Source organism: Anguilla anguilla, chromosome 10 (genome assembly GCF_013347855.1).
Source record: "Anguilla anguilla isolate fAngAng1 chromosome 10, fAngAng1.pri, whole genome shotgun sequence".
Lineage (NCBI taxonomy): Eukaryota > Metazoa > Chordata > Actinopteri > Anguilliformes > Anguillidae > Anguilla > Anguilla anguilla.
In genome coordinates this window covers 36,374,146-36,387,129 of record NC_049210.1, presented here as the reverse complement: position 1 = coordinate 36,387,129, position 12,984 = coordinate 36,374,146, and the positions used below count along the sequence as shown (strand labels likewise).

General features: G+C 40.6%; 1 protein-coding gene across 1 annotated transcript; it reads left to right on the top strand.

The window, feature by feature from the left end:
- The first annotated feature begins 7,639 nt into the window (after nucleotides 1-7,639).
- gas1a (growth arrest-specific 1a) lies at nucleotides 7,640-10,122 on the top strand. Its single transcript, XM_035380279.1, has one exon. It carries the CDS (start codon nucleotides 8,400-8,402, stop codon nucleotides 9,177-9,179), a length of 780 nt encoding a protein of 259 aa, XP_035236170.1. The 5' UTR covers nucleotides 7,640-8,399; the 3' UTR covers nucleotides 9,180-10,122.
- Nucleotides 10,123-12,984: the final 2,862 nt, after the last annotated feature.

The following is a 12,984-nucleotide window of genomic DNA, read 5'->3' as shown; positions in this document are numbered from 1 at the left end:
AATGACTGTGCCCTATCACCAATCAAAAGCGAGTGGAGTTTTAAATGAATGAATGAAACATGCCATTTATATAGCACTTCACCTCACCCACCACCAATGTGTAGCACCAACCTGGGTGGTGCACAGTAGCCATTTTGTGGCAGAACGCTCACCACACATCAGCTGAGGTGGAGAGGGAGAGAACATCTCTTTGCCAATTAAATAAGGGGATGATTAGGTGGCAGGTTGAGAGAGCCAGATTGAGAATTTGGCAACCCCCTGCCCTTTGGGATGAGTGTCATGACACCAGTGAGTCAGGATCTTGGTTTAATGTCTCATCCAAATAACGGCATCTCTGACAGTACACCTCCCCCATCACTGCACTGGGGCATTCAACGAGAGTGACAAGTGCCCCCTGCATGCCCAGCACCACTTCCACCAGCAACTTTGCTTACCCAGGAGGTCTCCCATTCAATTACGAACCAAGCTCACACTTGCTTAGCTTCAGCCATTTGGCAGGGGCAGGATGTGTAGTGATATGGCCACTGGCTTCCTGCTGATTTCATTATACCTTTGCCTTTAAAAATCACTGCACCCTACTAGACCTCTGTAAATGTGAGATCAAAAACATAGCATATGTGATATACCCACAAGTTTCACGGAATGGACGTGAAACTTGTGGGTATATCATATATTAGAGATGGAGAAGACATTTAAAATGGAGGAGGGGGTGTTGCTTACCCAGTTAAGACATGCATGCATTACCACACACATTTACAATGTGGAATTTAACGTATTTAACGACTAATGCTGATTTTTATAAGCTTGGTTCATTCTATTCTGCGGTTGTTGGATTCCTTCTTTTTCCGCTCAACGTCAGGGGATTTAAGTCATATATCTGTGAGAGGTTATGTCTTCATTGGCATGTCCATGTGTGCTCACAGTATTTGCCCATTTGCAGCGGTATGAAGGACCCCGGAGCCTGTATAAATAGCCACTTATGCGGCACGGTGAGGCAGAACCGCATGTGTTATAACAGCTGGTGTGGCGCTATCTGGTGAGTAAACACATACAGGGTTCAAACAGCCTGATATGCCCCTCCTTCTTGCTCCACTGTCAGTCATTAGGGCAGAACCCATGCAGCTGACGGTTTGACGGAGGGGGTCGGGGGGAGTATCTCCCCCACCCACCCAGGTCCGAGAAGCATTGTCATCCTCCACTGTCCCGCCCTGGAACACACAGCTGTTTCAGGTGGCAAAACTGCAGAATAACTGCCATTCCAGACCCCCTGTGTCTGCGAAAACAAAACAGAAATGTCACCCTCAGCTCGACAGTATCACAGTTAGCGTATGGGTTGAATGGAGGGAAGGAGCTATGAGATCTAAGATATATTCACAGGTATGCCTCTACCTCGGGAACAAAATAGTGCAGTAATCACCCATAATTCAATGGGACTGACACGGGCAAAGGTTAAAGGGAGAGTTAAGAACTAAGGTGGATTTTGTGGCAGTCTGGGCCTTCACGGGGTTCACTGTAGGTCATCTCTCAAAGAGTGTAGCTCCCGTAGATCTATTTTACTGTTAGAAAACTTAACAGTTTGGAAAAATTACTTTTTCCAAGAACATTTGATAATTGCCAAATAGCCTCCCCCCCCTCCCCCCGCCCCAGTGTGAACGTTTAAGATAAGGGATGATGAAAGCTAAATGATTTCCATTCGTCGTCTTCCATGCTCCTCTTCCTCGCTATCGTACCGTTGATAAGCATGTGCACGCAGTGGCGTCACAGTCCAGTGACGTCAGAATCGGCGCCGGGATATATAATCGCACCAGGGAGAGCTGGGATAGGTTAAGACCGAGAAGCTTCCCCCCCAGTACTGTTTCCAAGTTTCTGAATATTTAAGTCATTTGGTGTTCTGAGGTTGAATTTCACAAAACTGAAGAAAGAAAAAAAAAACATTGAGCTCATGATGTCTCGCATTCCTTTTAAATGTGTAAGAGCCACAAAAATGAGCTAACCTGGACATGTGGTGTGTCCCTCCTCCTTCTCGTTGGTGTATAAATCCCTCACATTCTGACATTAACAGCTTCATAGGCCACCTCATAGATACCCGTTCTGCCTATGCAACAGCTGGTGCACGCAGGACAGCGAAGAGACTCTTCACAGCTGTCTCCTGACAAAGACTGACAGGCGTGAAGAGTTGACTGCATGACCCTTAGGATGGCAGAACTGTGGAAAAACACGTTCATGACTTGATCTGGGAAAAGCTCAAAGAATGTTTTTTTTTGCCCAGTGGTTAAAACGCCTCACCATCCCTCATAATTCTCTTCTCCTGCATTGTGGCTGTGCATTGCTATCTGTCCAGTTCTAGACATTTTAATACAGCCTGCAAACTACATTGTTATCTCAGGGAATACAGTGTCTTGAACTGTGTGCAATATTACACACATTTATAAATGCATATTTTATGCAGCCTACAGTATTGGGTTTATATTTTTGTTTGGAAGCGGGGCTATGTTTTACCCATATTTTGTGAAAATTCTTAAATTATTGCAACCTATACAGTTGTACCATGAATTGGCTACTTACCTCATATGTACTGTATCACAAATTATACAATAGCATTCTGTAATTTCTATAAACTGCTAATGGTGCTTTTCTGTATATTGTCTTAATTGTTCATTTCCATATTCCGCAAAAGTCCATAAGAGAAAGGAATAAAGATGAAAATATTTCTCATTTAATGTCATTTTTATTATTTACAACAGAGAACATTACAGCCCCACCCCCTGCTACTGTACACAAACAAGCTATCATCCGCATATGAGTCACTGAACTATCATTATAAGTGTGTAAGTGCGTACACAAGTGTGCATGAGAAATTGGCACATAGTGATCATAACAGAGTTGGAAACGACAGAGAACACACACAGCAGACCTGCATAGCTAATCTAATCACACTGGCTCAGAATATCTCTCGCATACAGAGTTTTCCAGGGGGCACAGTGGTTTGATGAAAGAATGTCTCAACGGTATCATTACATTGCCCACAGCCCAAATCTGGCGCCCGTTATGACTTGGATCTCTGCATGGGTTGGCGTGGGCGGCATTTCCAAACATAGGTTAGAGGACCTATTAGAGCCCTGTACTCCGTCTCGTTTATTGTCTGCAACACTTCGTAGAATAACAAAAAAACCCACTGGTTTATGGTTTTCTTTTAAGAGTTTTAGCAGTGGCTGGCAAGTGAAATCAGTAGGATTCGCAAGGACTTTCGCATTCACGCCCCTCAGGTGCCACATTTTTCAAACAAGATAGTTCTCACGGTAAAATATTTGATGCTGTACGTGATATGACACATGTGTCTGTGTACCACAGTAATGCTGTGGCGTGAGTCGCCAGCTATTCACCAGCTATTTACTGGCTAGTTAGAACCTTACATGATGGTTGTATGCGCTATGTTAGGGGGTCCTCTCCGGCTTTCCCAATGTAACTCCCTGAAGTAGCTCCCCAGGTGATTTTGGATTGGTTTGGAGGGGAGGAGGATCTTCGAGTTATAGGGTCTGAGGACGGGGTGGCTCTTTTACGACAGCTGCAGGCCATAAATAACTGAGGCAGAGGTAAGGCCAACAAGGACCGGCTCGTTGGCGTTCAACATTTCTGCGTCATTCCCTCTAAACCCTTCAGTGCAATCACGCAGAAAAGTAGTTTAAGAACAGCAACGCACAGCACCAACAAGTCGAAAGTAAAGTAGAACATGATATGTTAGTTTTTTTTTGTTTTTTTTTTTTGTCCCCGCAAGAGACCAGTAAGAATGTGTCGAGGTGGACTTAGCTCCCCAAATTGATCCCTTTCACCTGAGGTCAGCCAGGCCACGGAAAGGACTGTGAGGATCAGTGACTTCAAACACGGTACATTTTCGGGTTCCCTGCAGCAAGGCTGCGTGATCAAAAAAACCTCTTTCCCCATCTGCATGAATGCAATTAGCTGTGCATGGAGCCGGAATTACCGACACACAAAATAAGAACAAAATAAATAGCTGTGGGCGGGGGGGGGGGGGGGGGGGGGGGGGGGGGGTGGAGAGAAGAATGCAAGATACAGATATGAGAAAAAAGCCAAGGAAGGAAACCAATCAAAAATTCTTTGTTAATTCCATTTAAATTAACTTATCGTGTTCCCGCACCTCTCATCTCTCTTCCTGAGCCCTGGAAAGGAAGTGATATAAATGGATTGCTCCTGTAGGCTCATTTGCTGTGATTTGCTGTGTTTAGATATTTCCTTTTTAAACAACAATCCATCCTCCTGACCACCCCACCCCCGCCATTCACCCCCCTCTCCTTTGAAATTGCCAACAATTTCCACACATAACCTGCAAAAATATTGGAAGGAAGGTGTATTTATTTCCTTCAAAACAAACAGTGTGGTAAAACTGATGAGGAATGATGGCGCACATTTTTTGTGATTACTTTGTCAGAAGTTATACATCTTATGAAGAAGTTATACAAACAGAGAAACAACCATTACTTCTGCAAACCTGTCCTCATCCTTAAGATCAAATGATCTGAGCAAAATTGAAATTGCTTCTCATCAACTGAAGACAGTTGTCATATATAACTTTTCCACTTATAATTACTTAATGATGAATTCCATACCCCTTTTGTATGAATAAAAATAACCGCATTAAAAAAAGTAAAGCTAATTGAGTCTCGTCATTAAATCATTTTTTGATCAACGGCAAAGGGTCGCATTTGATATCAGTGAGTCACTTTGTTTTTTCCATAATTGAATTGTGGCAGCATGGCTGCATTTAATTTCAGCATCAAAGCGATGGCATGCAGCACTTTTGTTTAGCACATCTGGTTTAACTATCTATGCTTGCACTGCCAAAGTAAACAGATTACGATATGTGATGTTTTTTTTCAAACCAGTCTTCACAAAAGTGTTGCTTTTTTCAGTTTTATAAAATTATTTCAAAATGGTGGGAATGGACAGATGATAGTGCTAGGGTATTGTACTGGCACTGACCACCTACTGCACTAGACACCATCTGCAGGAATACCACAAATATGCAAACTTAAAAATATTTCACATAAGACATTGTTTTCCATATTAAAGTAATGAATTATCAAACATAAAATATTTGGTTAATATAAAATAAAGCTATACTGTATGTATATGCTAACAATGCTGCTGTCAAAATATTTGTTGGAAAATCTTAACTTTGAGCTCTCTCTCATATATATATATATATATATATATATATATATATATATATATATATATACACACACACACGCAAACACACACACATATATACACACAGAACCACAACATAGAGATAACTATATATCATGCATGCTTAACTCTATGTTTAAATTTCTGGTTTTAATTTCTTTCATGAATATAGTTTCCTCTTCAATACTGCACTGTAAAATCATGCTTCTTTTAAGCCCTTTCTCTTCATCCATCAATTAAATCCACTGTATCTAACACACACACACACACACACACACACACAGTGGTGCCACCCCGCACTGGCACTTCAAACAAAGGCACAAGAACTTCATTTTTTAGCAGTTAATCACAATCTGTTTGTTCTGGTTGCCGTGGCAATGCCATCGGACTCCCTTCAGGAGGATAGTGTTTCCCAGCATTCATCACGTAATGTCTGCTGTGATGTCAGCAAACTGCCAACAATGTCAAATTTGCCCATCCCTGACTGACATTGAGTGTATTGTTTTTAGCCTGGGCTCAAAGACTGGCCTAAAGATAAATTCCATGGTAACACATGCCCCTTTGTGCCCTTTTCCCCATATATCCACCGTCTCTGGAGTTCATTCTCCCCTGGAACTAATCTAAGGAACACATTCATATGCGAACTTATGCCATATCATTTTACACATGAGTTTAATTCTTAAAGTTTATTCTTTTTTAAATGAGAATCTTGGGCAGCATCCTCCAAGTTTTATGCTTTTATTTGTTGTGGTCATGAAGGCTTTGCTAAGGGTACCATTATTTAAAAAATATTTTTAAAAAACATTCCCGCGGAATGACACCGCTCTTGTTAATCTAAACACTTTCCGCTGTGATGTGTACAAAATCTGACCACTAATGTATGGTAAATACAAAGAATCAAAGTGACTTGAAAACAGGATCTTGTAGAAACAGGAACCTGATGTGGATCAATTTGAGCTTGCAGGTGCCTTAGCATGAAACAAAGCTTCATTGTGCCACCTTCACATGTGTCATAAAATCGTTACGATGCAATCTCTCAGTTTAATTTCTTTGTATTTAATTAATTCAGGCCCTTATTTGTTATCTGATACATCTGCACAAAAGCAAAGGGAGAAACATTTACATTTAAAGTAACCATGCTTGCTCAGCGAAGACAAAAAGACATGTCTGAAGAGACACATACACACCCACGTAATAGCTCAATGTGCCGAGTCACAAATTGAAACTATGAAGGAATGAGACTTGCACACTTGATATAATGCTGACAGATTAGAGTTTTAATCCAGCAACGGCGTTAATGTTTTGGCATTTTGGCGATGGCAAGCCTTCGTCAGAGCAGATCAAACATTTGCCGGATTAAAACTTCAATCTTGGAACATTATATCAAGTGAGTCTCATTCTTTCAAAGTAAAATGACATGCCTAGTGAAAAGGGGCAAAATGTTTTGCATCCTGTTCAAGGGAGCGGGTTAGATTTCTGTGCTCACAGCCAGCCTCGTACGCACAAAGCCCTCTGCACATCTGCTGGCCCAGGTGCCAAATAAGGAGTCCAGCAGCAGTGTGTCTGACTGCTCTGTTACGCAGAAGGCGCCAGTCTGTAGAGACCTGCTTGGCCCTGACAACAGAGAGTGCATGCAAACCACAGCCGTAGATGTTCCCACAACCGATACACACATGGAAAATTGATTTTATTTTTTATATTCCTTTGGGGATTTTAACACAGATGCCTCAAGAAAAGTTGGCACACATCAGGAGAGTGAACATAAACATTGACAGCTATTTGACATTTCTCTCTAAATTTCTATTTTCTATTTAGCAATATTATTTATAGTTTTTAAAAAAACGTGTTCAACTCAAAGATAATTGATTTTTTTTTAAACCGAGGTGGGACTTAATGTGGTTACTATGGGCTTCTAAAAAGTGCTTCTAAACTATCCAACAACGGTCCTGTCCGTACTTGGTTTGCTTGAATGAACTGCCACTACACAAGACAATTTAACTATTTTCTTAAGACTATCTTTACAGTGCACAACTCAACAACTTTCAGAAGATCTAAAAACATAATCTCCAAATTTGTACTCATCCTGATTTGGGCGCTGTTAAGCAACTTCAGAGCGCCCCTAGCGGACTTTTCAATCACAATTTCTTTTAGAACTAAAAATGTTGCTTGCCAAAAAATAATCATTTGAGATTTTCTACAAAAAGTTTAAAAAAAAAAAAAGATACTTTAACTTGTATTACATCTTATTAATGCAAAGGAACATAGATTATATGAATCATGTTTTCTGTTCCAGCAAAGTCCCGCGTCCCTCATTCAGGATGAGTACCCAACAGCTTCTTTTTGCCGATTTCTGGTTTTTCGCTCCACCCCCGCCCATAGACGACGTAGAGATTTACAACAACAACTGCCTTAACCAATGAGAGACAGCTAAACTTCGATTTAGGGGTAGAGTAAAGAAGGGCAAATGAGCGAGAAGACGGGGGAGTCAGTATGAGTATAAGAAGCGATGCAGTTTTCTTGAGTATTTGTTTGCGTCCTTATGCATACATAATGAAGGAGGATTAGAGCATGCTGCAAGTAAATTTCTCCAGTGTGACGCTGTTGATAACGCGAAAACGGACATGAAAAGCGCGTAGTATTCTTTGCTGGGAGTGAAGGAGCACGAAAAGAGCCGCTGGATTTGTATAGCAGACTCGAGAACGAACAGTGGAACCGATTGCCTTTCGCCAACAACACGGGGCTGACTGCTGTGCCGAAACTCAGAAGAGAGGGAAATGACAAGCTACATACAAAGTATTCCAAACCCCTAAGGACTTCTCAGAACTAATTTTATTTTATTTTTGCTTTTTGTACTTGTTTTGGTCAGAATTCATGGACATCGGGAGAATTGCTGGAGCCTAGTGACGGTCTACTCCTTTCATGCAGTTTATAGAATTTTCAAAAGAGCACTGACCGTAGAAAACTCTTCAACGAAATAATCCCATTTTGTTCATCCAGCAACAACAGGTTGGAAATCGGGGTATCTGGAGTAGCTACTTGAAGAACTGACCGTGTTTATCTCAAAACGCTTATACAGCAAGTAGGATTTTTACTTTCAAATGTGCATTTTCTGTGACCAAAATATGGAAGATTTATAGAATCCATATGTTCAGGTCTGACACAGTTTTTCTCGTGCATTTGCAGCCACCACCATGGCAAGATTTGCCGGCTCGGTACAGTGCATCCGCCGATTAGTCTGGCCTTTTGGTTGTATGTTGGTACTTTTTGGCTATGTCTCAATTGCTTCGCCTTCGCACGGCCGTCGGCTAATATGCTGGCAGGCAATCATGAAGTGTCAAGGAGAACCAGAATGCTATTACGCATACGGACAGTATCTGCACGCATGTGGACCCGTAATCAACGGAGATAAAAAGAAGTGTCCCAGTCATTGCATCTCATCGCTTGTGCAGCTCAACCTAACGAAAAACGGTCCATCTCTGGAGGACTGCGACTGTGACTCGGATCACATTTGCAGAAATACAAAACGTGCCATCGAGCCTTGTTTGCCCAGGACTAGCACTATGGGCTGCACAGAAGCCCGACGCCAATGCGAGAGTGATGTAGAATGCAGCGCTGCAATGCGCGATTATTTAATTCACTGTGGTAAACTGTTCAGTGGGGTAAGGTGTACGGACGGCTGCCGGAATGTAATCGCAGATATGCGCATGATTCCAAAAGCACAACTCTTGGATACTTGCGTCTGTGATGGAACAGAAAGGACTATCTGTGAATATATAAAAATAAGCATGAAAACCCTTTGCTTTGACTCTCACGATAGTGGTAGTGGATATTCGGATTCAGAAGAAGATTCTGATGACTACTATGACGTCGAGCCAATGCCAAAATTTGTGGCAGGCGCAGGTCGGCTTTTAGGAGCCCAGTGTGTTTTGACCGTGATGGCATCCATTTTGGTTCTCGTGCCTCTTCTCTAATTCACGAGCTAATCATCTACCCGGACTATTGTCAGATAAGCGGCTTTTATAAACCTTTGTTACCAGCCGCGCCACAGCAGTTGAATGCTTTTGACTCCAAAGAGTATATATATATTTTTTGTCTTTGCATGACACTTGAGTTTTTAAAATGAGTTTTGTCCTGAAGGTTGTTCCGTTTTTATACGCTGTGATTTCGTCTATGCAATTTTTTTCAGTTTCTACTTTGGTCGAGGTTATCCATTTCTGGTCAGTAGATTTCAGTATTTATTCTGACAGTGAATGGTCTAAAAGTGAAGTAACTACGGCTACCAAATACCTAAGCTTTGTAACACTATTGCCTTAAAACATATGCTACGTTAATAGCTTATCACACGCTTTATTGTAGCCTGAATTGCCAGCATTTGCGTGTCTTACAAAACAAAACACTTTTTTATATTCTAAAGTACCATAATGCATATTTACACGTGTTTTGTGTTCCTTAGAACAAACAATGCAAGTTTTAAACAGAAAGCTGTTCACTGCCAACAATGAACTTGTGTTTAGTGTTGTTGCCGTTTTCAGGGTGACTGATACTATAACATCTCCACAAAGTCTATTTAATGCTGGAATTCACTGCGAGTAGCCTACACGTGTACGTAACGGGACAAATGCATCTAAAAGTAATTTATTTACAAAGGTTATGTTCACAACGGGAGTTTCAATATATATTGCTCAGTCAACATAAAACGTGAGAATTCCAGTTTTAAAGGGAAATTAGTTGTATGTATTCTTATAAAAACTGTACAGTGTATGATATAGATTTTCAGAGAATCTTTTAATTGTATTCTATCTAAGATGAATTATTCACTGTGTAGAAATGTCTGAATCCACTGTATAGCTGCCTTGATGGTGTATTTTTTAAGGAAGGCATAAAAGAGACTTATAGTAAAAAACAAAAAATATTCTTGATCGTGTTGTCTCCCTTCTTAAACCAAGTGTTTGGTTTAATTTGTGTCTCGTTTATTATTGATTTTCATTTTCTTTTAAATAGACTATCGGCTGTTGGAGATGGTGTTCTAGACCTCTCTGAACTAGAGCTAGTAGGCTACTGTGTGTTCAAAGACGTTTATGTAAATAATTACGCTCTTTAGAAGCTTGGAGTGCCGCTACACTTGACCTTGTAAATAGAGATGTTTGCTGAAGGAATAAACTCTGACATTTGGATATCTTTTAAACATTAACACAAAGGGGAGCGCTTATTGCTCGGGGGATTTGAGCTCAAAACGCGCCGATAGACAAGTTTATTTATCTTTTATTCATCGTGTTTACTTTACTGCCTTGCGCTGCGCCAACACCACAATTAAGGCACGGTTTGCTCAAAATAAGGCTAAGATGGGACGGATCCTCTTATGGGAATCTGCTTCTGTTGAGTGAATATGTTTATTTAGTTGTCCAAGCATCGATGTTTGGAAATCTGGATAATGACTGAACCGAATGATACTAACTGCGCATCCTAAACTTTTAAGTAGATACTGAGGCCTGCTGGTGTCGCCGGTGCCGTCAGGAGGAGATGTGTGTACGTGGTGAATTTTCTGAGAATTCGTTTCTGCAATCAGTTTATTGATGAAGAATCGAAAAGGTCAACTGTTTTAGTGGTAGAATATTTGCGTTCTGTGAGCCAGAATGGCTCCTTTAGGAAATACGGCATTATGCTTAACGTATTGAAAGGAGTCAACACTGGCAGTCGGACTGACAATTAACTGCTACAATAAACTCAATACTTGATTTTACAGGCTCTTGTCAGACACCTCTGTCTTTAATAAATCAAATCAGAATATTCCCTTCGGATTAGTTCTCTACAAATAGTCGACAATTGGAAGTACTCCTCAATCACCCTTATGTAAATTTGGCGGTTGTAATCTTATCCAAATGCATGTTAGCTAATGAAGTTCGGTAACATCGTATTCTATTCATATAACACAGCATCTCTTTAGATAAATTGTGAAAATGATTAAGGAATGATACATTTGTGAGAAAGCATAGCTTTACATATTACGGTTTCAATGAACTGCCACAGTTGCCAACAAGTTGCGCGACTGGAATGCATGAGGATATAGACTACATTACGATTTTCTCAGTGCACGATCATTTAGATTATCGATCATTTTTTGTCTGTCTCCATTGTCCATTGGAGGTTTCCTTGTCTCCGAAATCAGGTCAAGGGACAGAAGTTAAAAGGTTGCGATACAAAGCCAGCGAACAACGGGGCAGTTCATTGAACAGACAGTGACTATACAGTACACAGACCGCAGAATAGAATTTAGGCGTCGTTGACCACTTAATCACAAAAGTATTCCCTATTGTTTATGGTTTACAAAAGAAATTCACGCGGTTGAACCATTTATTCCAAAAAATGAACAATAGGCCTACAACTAGCATCACTGTTGTATGTTGAACTGTCATTATTATTATTATTATTATTATTATTATTATTATTATTATTATTATTATACACAACGATTAATAGATACTGGGTTGCAATTAAATGCAACTTCTAAGCAGAAACCCGAGGGGAAAAAAAATTAGATCATATGGAAAAAATATGAATTAAAAATCTAATTACACATTAAATGTCTTTGTGATTTTGAGATGAAATTTTTTTTTTTTTTTTTTTTGCAAAATTCAATGTGCTGTTAAAAGCATGGAGCATGTTCTGCAGTCTCTTCACCGAGAGGCTTCGAACCAGCGATTGCGGCAGTGTTTTATTAGAGGTGGGACAAGGGTCCTTGAGCTGAATGAATCGCAGGGAAGTCGAGTGGCACTTTTGTCATGGAGATGTAAATCACATAATGGTTCAGCCGCACAATACGGAGACACTTCATTCTTTCAGTCTCGCTGACACCTCTTCTGAGGCGAACTGCGGGGAATGATGTGGGAAAGAGCCCCGTTGTCTCGTTAAGTTTATGCGCTTGTTGCAACGCTGCAAGAGCCACATATGTTGTATTGTAATAGTCTAAGTAATATCAGTCCCTTCTCTCTGTGTGTGTGTGTGTATATATATATATATATATATATATATATATATATATTTGTGTGTGTGCAGAATGGTGCGTTTTGACCATCTAATGGAAAAACTGATCACACAAGAATGTGACATTATTGAATAATATCCCCCATTAAAGTTAAAGCTGGTGAACAAATAACTCCACTGAAAAGGCACTTTGGAAATAAAGAACTGCTGTGCTATAGATCCACATGTTGTTCTCATTTTGCATTTAACTGCAGGAGCAAGATTTAAATATGGCCAGCAACCCTCAAGAGTCCAATCTTGTTCGGAGAGTTTCTTTCTCTCACTCAGAAATTTTTTAGGCTACGTTTTGCTCGGTGGTGTAGGGTATGTTACAAGCAGGAGAGCAGTTCAGACCGCACACCGCCTTCCCCCGCTTTCCTAACGAGGTGGCTCAACACCGATGTTCTTTAAACTATTGGTCAGTTCCCAAAATGGGTCCGGGAATGAGTCTGTGGTCCAAAAGGCTATTCTGGTGTGTGTATTTGATGGGACCCTGAAAGGTACAGCAGTTTCTCTCATTTGGGTCCGGGTTTTAAAATGTTTAAGAACCTTTGTCTCCTCTGCTTTATTCTGATCTGTTCATCATGGGTCCATCCGCATGTGACACTCCTGGTAAACAATGAAAATAACTCTACAGGTGAAATAGATAAAAATATCTACAGGTGTCTAGGTTTCAGTGTGATTGCCACATACTCTTTTATTGCTTGGAATGCATTGTGTGTGCGTAAACGCTTATCAGAATGACAGTGCTGTGAG